This window comes from Girardinichthys multiradiatus, chromosome 11 (genome assembly GCF_021462225.1).
Source record: "Girardinichthys multiradiatus isolate DD_20200921_A chromosome 11, DD_fGirMul_XY1, whole genome shotgun sequence".
NCBI lineage: Eukaryota > Metazoa > Chordata > Actinopteri > Cyprinodontiformes > Goodeidae > Girardinichthys > Girardinichthys multiradiatus.
This window is the reverse complement of record NC_061804.1, coordinates 43,187,655-43,201,475: the sequence shown is the minus strand read 5'-3', so window position 1 is coordinate 43,201,475 and position 13,821 is coordinate 43,187,655. Positions and strand designations below refer to the sequence as shown.

Sequence of the window (13,821 nt, the reverse complement as noted above, 5' to 3'; positions counted from 1 at the left end):
CAGAAGCAGAGTCTGACTGTGTGAGCAACACAGGTGCAGTAGAAGAAGCAGGATCAAAGTCAGGAATTGGGGCATGGTTGGAATAGTGACTAAGTGTCCATTTCAGGTCTTTTCTTAAATCCATCCCCAGTAATGCAGATCCTCCTTGTACCACATACAAAGAAGCAGGAGCAGTGTTGGAGTTAAGGGTAACCATAGCTTCTAAACATCCCGGTACAGGAATGTCCTCTTTTAGGTAGGTTACTAATTTCACATGTGGTGCAGTGAGAGAGCTCTCTGAAAAATGTCTATTGCACAGGGTCTCTGATACAGGATCATCAGTTTCTGTGATTCAGTCAGTAGACTCCCCGGAAGCAGTTTTAATATGTACCTTGCAAAGCAATCTATCTATAATGTTAACTTTTTTTGGAGTCATCATAAGCACAATCACTTCAGGTATTACTTCCCGGACTTGTTTACCTGAGTAACAAACTGTCTAGTCTACCACAGCTGTTGCATGTTGCTGTGGCTGGCGGGCAGTTCCATGCATTTGCCAGGTGGTTTGTTGATCCACATCGAAAGCAGGCTCGTGTTGTCTGTGGTGCATGGCGCACGTAGCTATTTTTAGAAGCAGCCGCCCGTCGTCCTTTATCCTTATGCTGATCTGGTCTATGCTGGGCAACTGCATGCACAGCAGCACATCCATTGAGGGCTTTGGACGATTGTAGAGCATGTTCCACTTGACAAGCTAGTGTAACACCATTGTCTAATGTGAGTGAAGGTTCCAATAAAAGTGGATCTTTCACCTCTGGTGCATAACCTCTCAATAAGTTGGTCTCATAGCATCTCATTTTCCATGGATCCATAAGCACATGTGGCCGCCAACTCACGCAGAGCAGCCAAATACTGCGGGACAGTCTCATCAGCCCGCTGCGTCCTCTGTCGAAACTGGTGCCTTGCTACAACAGCATTCAACTTTGGCGCAAATTGCAGTTCCAACGCCACCATTGCTGTGTCATATGAAGCACCGGTGTTGGGCAAGGTGTAGAGCAAGCGTTGTCCTTCCACCCAGTGCATGGATTAGTAGTGCACTGCATCTAGCATCAGGCCACAAATTACCTGTGAATAGCTGTTAAGTAGCTCTCAAACATTCTTCGCCAGGTGAAAAATGAAACAGCTGGTTCTCCACTGCAGGGTAGATATGATGCATGCATGGGTACCGATGTCATCGTCGCCAATTGGTATGTTTGGAAGCAAGCACGAAGCAAGAGAATTATATTTCTTCAGCTTTATTAGCAACCTTAGCTCAGGTACAGCAGTAACATGTGCTTCTTTTCCACAGCACTCTTTCTTTCTCTGTTCTACCTCCAGAGCTCAGCCTGATTTTCATATGCCACCTATTGGTGAACACAACAGACTGTCCACTGTCGCTACATGCTCATTCAGGACTCAGAACACAAAGATCAGCAGCATTCCTCCTAAAAGCACTCACGCTGGCTTGGTTGTCCTCTTTGACTTTGACCAGGGAAGGATGTTCCTTTTTAACTATTATGACCTCATCATTGCCTTATGGAAACCCAAGCAGCACCAACAGTGGTGACAGTCTGTTGAGGGGCATTGCTGTGGGCAAAATAACAGCAAATGAGATGTGACAGCTGAAAGAGAAAACAGGCCCAGCTGATGAAGCTTAAGTGAGTGCTGGGTTGCATGTGCAACACTGATGCACATTATGGTAACAGCAAGGATTTTGATTTTTCAAATAGATCCCACATGTCCATGTCTGCACATAAACAGGTATTTTTAACCTTATTTCTGTTTAACATTTAGTAGGGTCTAAAGAAAGTCACAGCTATTACTGTCCCTGAATGACCTTGATATTTGAAACACAAAAGCAGGTTTTATATTTAACTTAAACCTCTTCTGTTTGCTAAAGATCTGAGCTCTCCTGGTGATTTTCAGGGGTGTGGTGGTGGAGGAGGAGTGGGTCCCACTGAAATTGGTGTTTCATCAATAAATAAAGACAGAACTCTGATGGTCGAACAGAAAGCACTGCTCCCCTCTCAGACTACAAATATAGCCACACTATGCATCATAAAAGTACACATACAAACACAGGCGCACATACTGGCAAAAACGACAAACACTGCTGCCAAACATAACACAGCAATTTCATGTTGCATTATTTCTCTAAATTTAATATTTAAATTCTCTAAACTTTCCCCAGTTCCAATGGGTATCTGGTGTGGTGTTTCATCCACTGCTTTAGTTCTTTTTGATAGGTACTTCACAGTTTTAGCTTCCTGAAATACTCTTATTTCCAAAATCAAGTCAGTTTTCAGCACTTAGAAGTGAGTGTTGAAAACCTTCCTTGGTAAAAGCAATTTCCTATGTGTGATGTTCATCTCAAGGAGACTCTAATTAAAGCAACAATAATGGACACAGTTTGAAAGTTTATCTGATTTATTGAAAATTATCTGTAAAGTATTGGATCTGCTGGGTTCCCAGAAAAACTCTGGACACTAAGGAGGAGAGATAAGTGGATAATGAATTATGTAAGGAAAACAAAACTTCACTGTAGATTATGGATAAGGAAATTCTGCCAGAGGAGGTGAGCTAACCAACAGAGCCCCAGATTGACATGTGGTGGTGTTTGGTGGCTCAGTAATGCAATCTCTCTCTCTCTTTTCTTTGCAGATGAAGGTGTGCCATGGAACAAATGGCACTGGAGGCTGGACAGGCAGGTGAGAGTATGGTAAGTAGCTGAGCATTGTCAGCTGTTGTTTTCTGGAGGATGATCAGAGGAGAAGTGAGGAGATTAATGGTTCTGATATCAGACGGATTCTTCCTTAGATCAAAGGAGAGAATAAGCTGAGCAAAAGAATGTGGGAACATGGAAGCGAACATTAAACTTGTTCCTTGAGGTAGGGACAACAAACTCTGATCAGACAAAGAACAGGGAAACAACACTGAGCAAAATCTAACCCAGGAGCGGTCTTCTGGACCATAGCCCTCCCAGTTGACAAGGTACTGGAACGCACGATCATGGTGCCGAAGACCCACAATGCACTAAAACAGTAAATGCAAGTTAACCATCAATGACCCAGGTGGGTGGAGGGCGTTTGGCTGGAGGGCACAAAAAGCTGGAAAGAACAGGTTTAATCTGTGACACATGGAATGTGGGATGAATATTGACGTGAGATGGCAGTTTGAGACGCACAGTGGAAGGACTGATGATAGACTCGATCTTGTAACCTAGAAATCTGGGGGAGAGTTTTTTAGAAATGACATGAAAGAGATATCTTTGGAAAATCTCTTGTCCGGGTGGGTAGGTGTGTACTGGGATGTGCTTTCTGTCTGCAATCCTTTTAGTTCTGGGCAGAGGTGTGTTTAAGTATGGCTTGGGTTTGATTCCAGATACAGCAGCAATGAAGAAGGTGGGATCAGACAGATGATGTGCTCCACTTTCTTAGTTCTAGTGAGGATGCGGGCAGCAGCGTTCTGAATCAACTGCAGCTGTCTGATCGACTTTTTAGGCAGACACCATTGCAGTAATCAATTCTACAACAGATGAACGCATGAATTAGTTTTTCAAAGTCCTGTTGAGACATTAGGCCTTTAATCCTGGAGATGTTCTTTAGGTTATAGAAGGCCAACCTAGTTACTACCTTTATGTGCCTCTGAAGGTTCAGGTCTGAGTCCATCACTACATCCAAGTTTCGAGCCTGATTGGTGGTTTCTAGCTGTATTAACTGAAGCTGTGTGCTAACTTTTAAACACTCTTCCTTTGGTCCAAAGATTATTACTTCAGTTTTGTTTTGATTCAGCTAAAGAGAATGAAGGCACATCCAAGCATTGATTTCTTCTAAGCATTTACCAAGTGCTTGAATGGGTTCATAGTCACCTGGTGACATCGTAACGTATAGCTGTGTGTCGTCTGCATAGTTATGACAACTTGTTGTTTATTAAAATCTGAGTTAGGGGGAGCATGTAGATATTGAATAGGAGGGGCCTTAAGATGGACCCTTGGGGAACGCCACGTGATTTGTGTGGTCTCTGATGTAAAATTATCTACTAACACAAAAAAGTCCTGTCCTTCAAGTAAGATTTAAACCAATTGAGTGCTGTACCAGAAAGGCCGACCCAGTTTTCCAGGCACTCTAATAAAATGGAGTGATCAACAGTGTCTAATGCTGCACTAAGGTCCAATAATACCACCACTGTGGTTCTTCCACAGTCTGCATTTATAAGGATGTCATTGAACACCTTGACAAGAGCAGTCTCTGTACTGTGGTGAGCACGGAAGCCTGACTGGAAGACATTGGAGCAGTTGGTCATTGTTAGGAAGTTGTTTAACTGCTGAAACACAGCTTTTTCAATAATCTTGCTGATGAAGGGGACCAGCAGGACCACGTCATTGGCAAAAAGAAGAGACGAAATCCTCTGGTCCCCAAACCAGACCCCCCAACTGAACCATTAAATATAACTATTAAGGCAATGCACTTATGGCAAATGACAACTATAACCATTAACCAAATAAAGTGTACAGACTTGCACCACTCATTTCGTCCTCAAGCAAGGCCCTTGCCCAATAAAATGGCCTGGTAAACGGCCTGTACTTGTATAGCGCTTTGTCAAGTCCCCAGAGACCCCAAAGTGCTTCACCCTACATTCAGTCATCCACCCACTCATACTCACATTCATACACTGACATTGATGAGCTACATTATAGCCACAGCTGCCCTGGGGCACACTGAGAGAAGTGAGGCTGCAATACACAGGCGCTATGAGCCCTCTGACCACCATCAATACCCACACTACACCCTATGCCCCTCTATAAAGTGTGTACTTTGTAAAAATGCACGTAGGGGTTCAAGTGGGCAGCTTAGCATGCAAAATTGTAGAACTGAGACAGCAGCGGTTACATCATCAACTTGCACCTCTGCGCCATAACTGCGACATCACAACTGGTGGGACCCGTCGCTGTTTTTGCAGTTTTGCTGCTAAGAAAAATATTTTAAAACTGCAACAAGCAATTGTTTTGAGGAGAAGAAAGTGTAGGAACCGAAGGAGGCATATACACCAGACTCTCGACGCAGTGCCAGTGTTTGTTTGAAATGTAATTTTAATGTGGCGTATGCAGGGGTGAAAGTAGTTTTAAATTCTTGCTGGTAGTTAGGGGCGGAGCTAAAGGGGGGGCTGGGGAGGCACTGGAGGGCTATGATTTATTTCTTAATCATACCTCATCTTTAAACCCAGAGCTGTATGTTTAGAATCAGTACAGAAGATATGAAAGAGAAGAGGGAGGCTTATTTTTGCTCTTTCTACTACGTCTTACTGGAACTAGGAGATATTTTCCTGGTTTATTGACCAACACCTGGTTCTGTCTGCATGTAGAACTAAACTGTGAACCTCCACCTCATGTTTTGCTGAGTGAATCATTAATCAGCTGTAACTTACAATTAGCCCATTCCGAGAATTCAGGTTTTACCGCTATCTTCGTCTGGGTTATACTGCTGTGCGTCCACCTGTTCCTGAACACACACACGCACCAGGCTCCCACTCTGGTTGGCTCTGTGGTTGCTCTGAAATGAGCCCTGTTTGAGCAGCTCAGTGTAACTTTTTAGGTAATGAAGGAGGCAGGTCGACCTGGAGTAAACTGCTGTTTTGGACTTCTCCAGAATAGAGTCCGTCACTGGCTGTGCGCGTAGTTGCGCATTCGCGGTGCCGCAAGTGCGCAAATAACTATTTCTTGTCTTCTCCTTTTAACTCATTGTCAGGTTAGGTGGAGCGGGAGTTGATTATATGGAACACAATTGAAAAAATCTAGTTGTTTTTAAATAAAAAGATGAAGTCCTATACCATTTTGTGGCTACATCTTTTTAATACTTCTAAATTTCTTCTATCAAGAAGTCCGGGACTGTTCAGGAAACATCCGGGGCGGAAGCCCAGGTGCACTTGTCTGGACCTATATAGTGTGAGAGAAGTACCCCAAATTAATGTAGCATGTTGACTCCTATGAAAGACAGAAGCCAATTGGAATGTGAATAAATGTAGTGATTGATGGCATTTCTGAAAGAAAAATATTTGACTTTTTAACGTCTTAAGCCCGCCAGGCAATGCCCCTTTTTGGGTGTCTATCAAACTAGATAAAACTCCACCAATTTTTTTTTTCTTAAATATATCACAAGTGGAGGCTTTAAACTTCACAAAACAATTCCACAAATGAGTTTTGCACAAATACCTTTCCGTCATACAGCAACAGGTGATGACATTTTAAGGTCCCTCAGACATTGCTGACTCTGTAAACAAAACAGTACAAAAAGCACCTTTTTCTTTGCAGGACCCCCACATGTCTCATATCATTTCAACCTGGAAAGACTCACATAACGGAGAAACAACAAGAAGACGGTTAAAGAGTTTATTAATGAAAGATTATTTCTTTGGCGCTCGGACCCCTGAGGAAGACGTAAACGCTGAGAATGAAGTGGGTTTGAATAAACATTTTAGGATTATGATTAGGTACGTCTTTCCCCCCTGGTATACGATCCTGCTGGTGGCGTAGGCCTTGGTATGGAAGGAGTTGGGAGCCTATGGTGGAGAAGGGGTGGAGGAGGGTCAAAGCTCAGCAGAAGAGCAGTGTCTTCCATGCAGAAGGTCTTTCAAAGTGATGCCCTGGGAGATGATTGGCCGAGGAGGAGTGCGGACCTGCCATTGATTGGAGCAGCCAGTGAGGAGTGATTGGACGTGGCGGGGTGGTGAGTCTTCCATGTTGAATTTTAGTTTAAACTCCATAACAAACTAGAAATACTCACCTTTCTAACAATGCATAGCTTGTCTCTCTAGCACCTTCTCTGGTGATGTAATTTGCTTGCACATTACAGTCTGCTGGTTGCTGTCCACTGGCTGCTAGCTTGCACGCTACTCCGTTAGCTTCCAGTTATGTTTGCAACTGTACATTTTGATGATACACAGGGTAAATGTCATAACCAATGGCTATGTCATATTCAGAAGGACTCCTACAATGGAAATCAGCACTTTTGTTTGACCAGATTCCTGTTTATTTCCTTTTTATGAGGTGAAAAACACATTTGTGTACGTTTTGGCACCCTTAGCCTAACTGCCATTTCCGCCTGGCACATTGCCCTCTAAAACCTTTGTGGAACATACATGCTTCAACTTATTCAGTCCAAATTTGCTGCAGTTATAGTGAAGATGTGATTTAATGCAACCTGGGGGTTCTCCTGGGAATTCCAAATAATTTCCATACTGTTTTGCAATGTTCCTTCAGAAAAAAAACATTTGGCGAGGCTAAAAAATTTTTATTTTTTCTTTGTTTAATCACTAATAAATTAGACATAGTAACAGTTACAATAGTGGTACCACTGGGATAATATTATTTTATGTCTTACCTTTACGCAGGTACCAAACGTTTGCATGTAGGCTTTGTAACTGTGAAGCTATACTTGATTTATTTAAGGTATGTAATTTCAGGCGTACTTTGCTCTAAAACCCCTTAGGGCTTAACAGATTAAAGTAACATGCCCAACACTGACCATAATTTACAGATATGCAAATCTTTTTGTTCTGCAAACCACTCTACAATTTCATGAACTTTAACCTTATGGCTAATACAACAAGACCATCATACTTTTATTGCTAATGTCTGGTTTGGTAGGTGCACCTGGTTTCCAGTTTTCTGAGTAGTAGTTGGGGTCACCTTAACACCAATCCTTCAGAGATTATTGATGTTTATCTTATTGACCGCTGACAGTTTTCTCAGTCTAACAGTATGACATTTGCTGCTCACTGCCTTGATGTTTTGTTTGTTGTCTGTTATTCTTCAGGACATTAAAAAGGGTCCAGTAATCATGACCAATGTTTGAGCTTTGACTGAATTTCTCCAACAAACAGATTTCTAGTCTTTGTCTTCATTTCAATATTAATGATTAATTCAGAGTGCACAAGCAAAACTCAATGCTTAGGGCTACAATAAGAGAGGCAGTGATATCCATTGTTTGAACCATTATTGTAATAGGACACAAGCAGGCAACATAAAGTACTCATATATTCTCATTTTGCTTCTTTGAGAAATAAATAAAAAAACACAGAAATTGCACGTTTTATTCTCATCTGCACACAAACTGCAGTGAGGCTCTTTTACTCAGAGCTCCTCACTCACGCATTAAAAATGACAGAAACAGAAAAACAAACAATACTTTTGAGGAAGCTTAGAGCTTTTACTGTTTGCAGCAAGATGTTCAAAATCTTCTGTATGGTAAAGAGTGCAATTTTCTTTGCATCACCAACATCAGAGCCAGCGACTCAATAAACCATAATGTAACTTAAGTTCACTGAAACCATCCTTTCATTCTTTTCAGAATAACAAGTATACTAACTTACAGCACACTCAAAGTGTAAAATGAGTCACATAATGTCGCAACTATGACTGAAACATAGGACACATATAAGATAATTTGATAAATATATGAAAAACACAACAAAGACGGTCAGTGACACCCTACACAAGGAGGGTAAGCCACAAAAGGTCATTGTTAAAGAGGCTGGTAGTTTAGAGTGCTACATCCAAGCATATTCATAGAACGATTGGTGGAAATAAAAAGGGTGGTAGGAAAAGCAACAGGAATAACTGCAACATTGTCAAGCAAAATTCATTTAAGAATTTGGGGAAGCTTCATGAGAAGTAGGCTGAGGCCGGAGTTGGCACATTAACAGCCACTATGCAAAGACAAATCCTACACATGGGCAAAAATTCTGTATTACTCGTGTTAAGAAACCCCTAAACCAGAGATGTCGGAAATGTCCTGGGCTAAGGAGTAAAAGAACTGGAATGTTGTTCAGTGTGTGTATTAATTAGTACCATGTATAGGGGTTGGACAATGAAACTGAAACACCTGTCATTTTAGTGTGGGAGATTTCATGGCTAAATTTGACCAGCCTGGTAGCCAGTCTTCATTGATTGCACATTGCACCAGTAAGAGCAGAGTGTGAAGGTTCAATTAGCAGGGTAAGAGCACAGTTTTGCTCAAAATATTGAAATGCACACAACATTATGGGTGACATACCAGAGTTCAAAAGAGGAAAAATTGTTGGTGCACGCCTTGCTGGAGTATCTGTGACCAAGACAGCAAGTCTTCGTGATGTATCAAGAGCCACGGTATCCAGGGTAATGTCAGCATACCACCAAGAAGGACGAACCACATCCAGCGGGATTAACTGTGGACGCAAGGGGAAGCTGTCTGAAAGGGATGTTCGGATGCTAACCCGGATTGTATCCAAAAAACATAAAATCACAGCTGCCCAAATCACGGCAGAATTAAATGTGCACCTAAACTCTCCTGTTTCCACCAGAACTGTCCGTCGGGAGCTCCACAGGGTCAATATACACGGCCGGGCCGCTATAGCCAAACCTTTGGTCACTCATGCCAATGCCAAACATCGGTTTCAATGGTGCAAGGAGCGTAAATCTTGGGCTGTGGACATTGTAAAACATGTATTGTTCTCTGATGAGTCCACCTTTGCTGTTTTCCCCACATCCGGGAGAGTTACGGTGTGGAGAAGCCCCAAAGAAGTGTACCACCCAGACTGTTACATGCCCAGAGTGAAGCATGGCAGTGGATCAGTGATGGTTTGGGCTGCCATATCATGGCATTCCCTTGGCCCAATACCTGTGCTAGATGGGCGCGTCACTGCCAAGGAGTACCGAACCATTCTTGAGGACCATGTGCATCCAATGGTTCAAACATTGTATCCTGAAGGCGGTGCCGTATATCAGGATGACAATGCACCAATACACACAGCAAGACTGGTGAAAGATTGGTTTGATGAACATGAAAGTGAAGTTGAACATCTCCCATGGCCTGCACAGTCACCAGATCTAAATATTATTGAGCCACTTTGAGGTGTTTTGGAGGAGCGAATCAGGAAACATTTTCCTCCACCAGTATCACGTAGTGTCTTGCAAGAAGAATGGCTTAAAATCCCTCTGACCACTGTGCAGGACTTGTATATGTCATTCCCAAGATGAATTGACGCTGTATTGGCCGCAAAAGGAGGCCCTACACCATACTAATAAATTATTTTGGTCTAAAACCAGGTGTTTCAGTTTCATTGTCCAACCTCTGTACTTTTCAGTAATGTTGTTGTTGTGTTGGTTGTTTGTTCCTGTAGTTTCAGTATGTAAACTTCTGAATTTGGTAAAAAAAAGATTATTATTGTATTTAGAATTGCAAATTATGTCAGTAATCCCACTTTACCTAAAACAGGAAAAGCTTGGTTTGATTAAATGTCAGAGTATAAGAAAAAATTGTGATGATTCTTTTTAGACAGTGTATGCATATTTCTAGATTTAACTTTATGTAGTATTACTATCACAGGAAGTTGCAGCTGCATGTAAAGAATGCATGGGAGATAGGAGACTATCACAGGCAGGTTTAAAATAGTTAGGAAAAAAACAAAATGACAAGTATTTACAGAGTAGAAGCAAGATTATTGCATTTACATTAAAGAAGGTCTTCAAGGTTCACTGCAAGCTAACAATGTTCTAAAAGGTCCTGCAGGTCAGAGGAGCTTAACAAGGGTCCTCATCCACTGTGAAGGCACTATCAGAACATAACTGTTAGAATGAGAAGAACATTTGGAGTGGACTTTTTTCAGAGCAACAGTTTACAAATGTACAGGAAATTCTCTGCAGTGTGTTTATTAATGATTAGTTTTGACAACTTTAACTAAAACACTAGAGCAGGTTTTAGTGTGTTTAGTGTGTTCCCTTACAGCCACAAACAAATGTTGGGCTCATGTTACGTCAGCTTAAGATTACTTTAGTTTTTCTTCTGTGTTCAAGAAATGTTGGTTTTTCTAAATTATGGTATGTTGTAAGTTAATATAGGGTAAGTATTTGTGGAAAAACAAAAAACTGAACCAGCTAGAAACAAAAGAATAAAATTTTGTTTGGCAAGATGTTACAGAATTTGACTGAGTTGAGTAAAAATTTAAATTCATGCATCTGTATTTCATTGTTTGAAGTAATCAAACAGAAATAGGATGGTAATCATTTTATATTTCATAATCATTTCATATTTGATGTAATCAAAAGCTTCACTATGCTGTTACTCTGTATTTATTATTCCATGAGAGTGCTGGTACCAGTGCCAACTAGCATTTTTGTTTAGACTGGTAGTGAGGCAGACAAAACTTTTTCTTAGTACTGAAAACAAAAAAAACTATTTGATTATTCAGCCAATACTGAGTGTTTCTGCAAACTTAAGAGCCAACCTGTATTTTGATTTTCCAAGGAGAAACTCTCACAAATAGCAATGACATAAGACTTGTATAGACAGTGTATAGAGATCAGGAAGCTATCCATCAACAGTGCACCTCTCCATGTATTTATAGGAGTTGTAGATTTAGAGAAATGGGAAAAAGGTGTAAATATAAAGAATATAATATAAAGAACAGAGAAAGAAGAAGTCTTACCTGGAAACACAAGGACAGCAAACACCCACGACAGGATGATGAAACATACTGGATTACACATGCTTCCCAAATAGTGCTGTTAGTGATCTGCCCGTTTGTTTTAGAGACTCTTGTTGTATCTTCGCCACAGTAGGGCTTTTAGATGTCTGCGCACTTTTCTTTTTGTCTCTCAGCCTATTCTCTAGCTCTCAGTGTCCACAGCTTCTCATGCCCACATGCAGGCAAGTGAAGATTTATGCAATCCAACGCAAGTAGCAGCTGCAGAGAAACAGACAATTTCTCACGCAGTGATCAAGCTCCTTCTTTGCTTCGAACTACAGCACACAGAGGGACCAGCATTCTGCAGGGTTCAGGGGAGAGTAGGGGGAGGGCAGCCTTTACTCAATACAGATTGGCTGATGGTTCTGCCGTACTCTCAAGAACAGTCCAAGCTCTGTTTTATTTTGTGTGCCTTTATTTCACTGGCTGCTTTGACCCAACCCGTCTTTTGTTTTTGCCCCCTAAACAAATCAGAATAATCTAATTAACCCTCTCAATAAACACAGATTTTTTCCCTTGAAATAATTTTTGCCTAAGATTCCAGAATTAACAAAAAGGAATCAGGGCTCTAAACAAACCTTTTGCACAGGTTGCACTTTATTACTGCTCTTATACCAACACATCATGCTCAAAACTGATATTGTACTTTATCTTACAGTTACAAAATTAAATAAATAGAGATGTAATATTACAAAACTTTATATCTAAGTATTGTGTGCATATTGTTTTTATGATATACATTTTCTGGTGATGTTAAAATGTGTTAAAAATATTTAAACATATTTATGTTCAAGCATAAGGGTGTCCATATGTGCTCTTGGCATCAGCACACCCTAGGCCGCAGTTCGATGATCAACTTTGTTGTCATGTCATCTGATCTGCGGCCGCATGTCTTGGACACCCGGGTGAAGAGGGGAGCGGAGCTTTCCACTGACCACTACCTGGTGGTGAGCTGGCTCCAATGGTGGGGAAGGATGCCGGTCAGACCTGGCAGACCTAAACAAATCTTGTGGGTGTGCTGTGAACACCTGGAGGAGTCTCCCATGAAGTGGAGGTTCAACTCCCACCTCCGCGAGAGCTTTTAAACACGTTCTGGGGGAGGTGGGAGACATTGAGTCCAAGTGGGCCATATTCTACGCCCCTATAGCTGAGGTGGTTTACCGGAGCTGTGGTTGCAATCTGGTGGTGAGGGATGCTGTCAGGCTGAAAAAGGAGTCCTACTGGGTCTTTTTGGCCTGTGGGACTCCGGAAGCGTAGATGAGTACTGGTAGTCCAAGCGGCATGCAGCTCGGGTGGTTGTGAGGCATAAACTTGTACGTGGGAGGAGTTCAGAGAGGCCATGGGAAACAACTTCTGGACGGCTTCGAGGCGATTCTGGTCCACCATCCGGCATCTCAGGGGGGGGAAGAGGTACACTACCAACACTGTTTACAGTGGGGAGAGTGTGCTGTGTACCTCAACTTAGGACGTTGTGGGTCATGGGCAGTGTGGTTTTCATTCTTGCCGGGGAACACTGGACCAGCTCTACACCCTCAGCAGGGTCCTGGAGGGTGCATGGGAGTTCGCCTAATCAGTCTACATGTGCTTTGTGGACGTGGAGAAGGCATTTAGCCTTGTCCCTTGGGGAATCCTGTGGGGAGTACTCCGGGAGTATGGGCTACCAGGCCCTTTTATACAGGCTGTTAGGTCCCTATATGACCAGTGTCAGAGATTGGTCCGCATTGCCGGCAGTAAGTCGGACTTGTTTCCGGTGAGGGTTGGACTCCGCCAAGGTTGCCCTTTGTCACCAATTCTGTTCATAACTTTTATGGACAGAATTTCTAGGCGCAGCCGAGATGTTGAGAGGATCCGTTTTGGTGGCCTTAGGATTGCATCTCTACGTTTTGTGGATGATGTGGTCCTATTGGCTTCATCAGTTCATGATCTACATCTCTCACTGCAGCCGTTCGCAGCAGAGTGAGAAGCAGCCAGGATGAGAATCAATGCCTCCAAGTCTGAGGCCATGGTCTTGAGCCAGAAAGGGTAGAGTGCCTTCTCCAGGTCGGGGGCGAGGTCCTGCCTTAAGTGGAGGAGTTCAAATATCTTGGGGTCTTGTTCACAAATGGGACAAAAATGGAGCAGGAGATTGATAGACAGATTGGTGCTGCGCCAGCAGTGATGCAGGTGCTGTACCGGTCTGTCATGGTGAAGAGAGACCTGAATCAAAAAGCGAAGCTCTCGATTTACTGGTCAATCTACGTTCCTACCCTCATCTATGGTCATGAGCTTCGGGTCGTGACCGAAAGAACGAGATCACGGATACAAGCGGCC

At 42.5% G+C, this 13,821-nt stretch overlaps 1 protein-coding gene across 1 annotated transcript in view; it reads right to left on the bottom strand.

The window, feature by feature from the left end:
• The window catches only part of opcml (opioid binding protein/cell adhesion molecule-like), a 508,488-nt gene extending 496,688 nt beyond the window's left edge, over positions 1–11,800 (bottom strand). The window contains exon 1 of the mRNA XM_047379029.1: positions 11,473–11,800. Within this exon, the coding sequence (XP_047234985.1) occupies positions 11,473–11,533 (61 nt within the window). The 5' untranslated portion in view covers positions 11,534–11,800. The remainder of the gene's footprint in view (positions 1–11,472) is intronic.
• Positions 11,801–13,821: the final 2,021 nt, after the last annotated feature.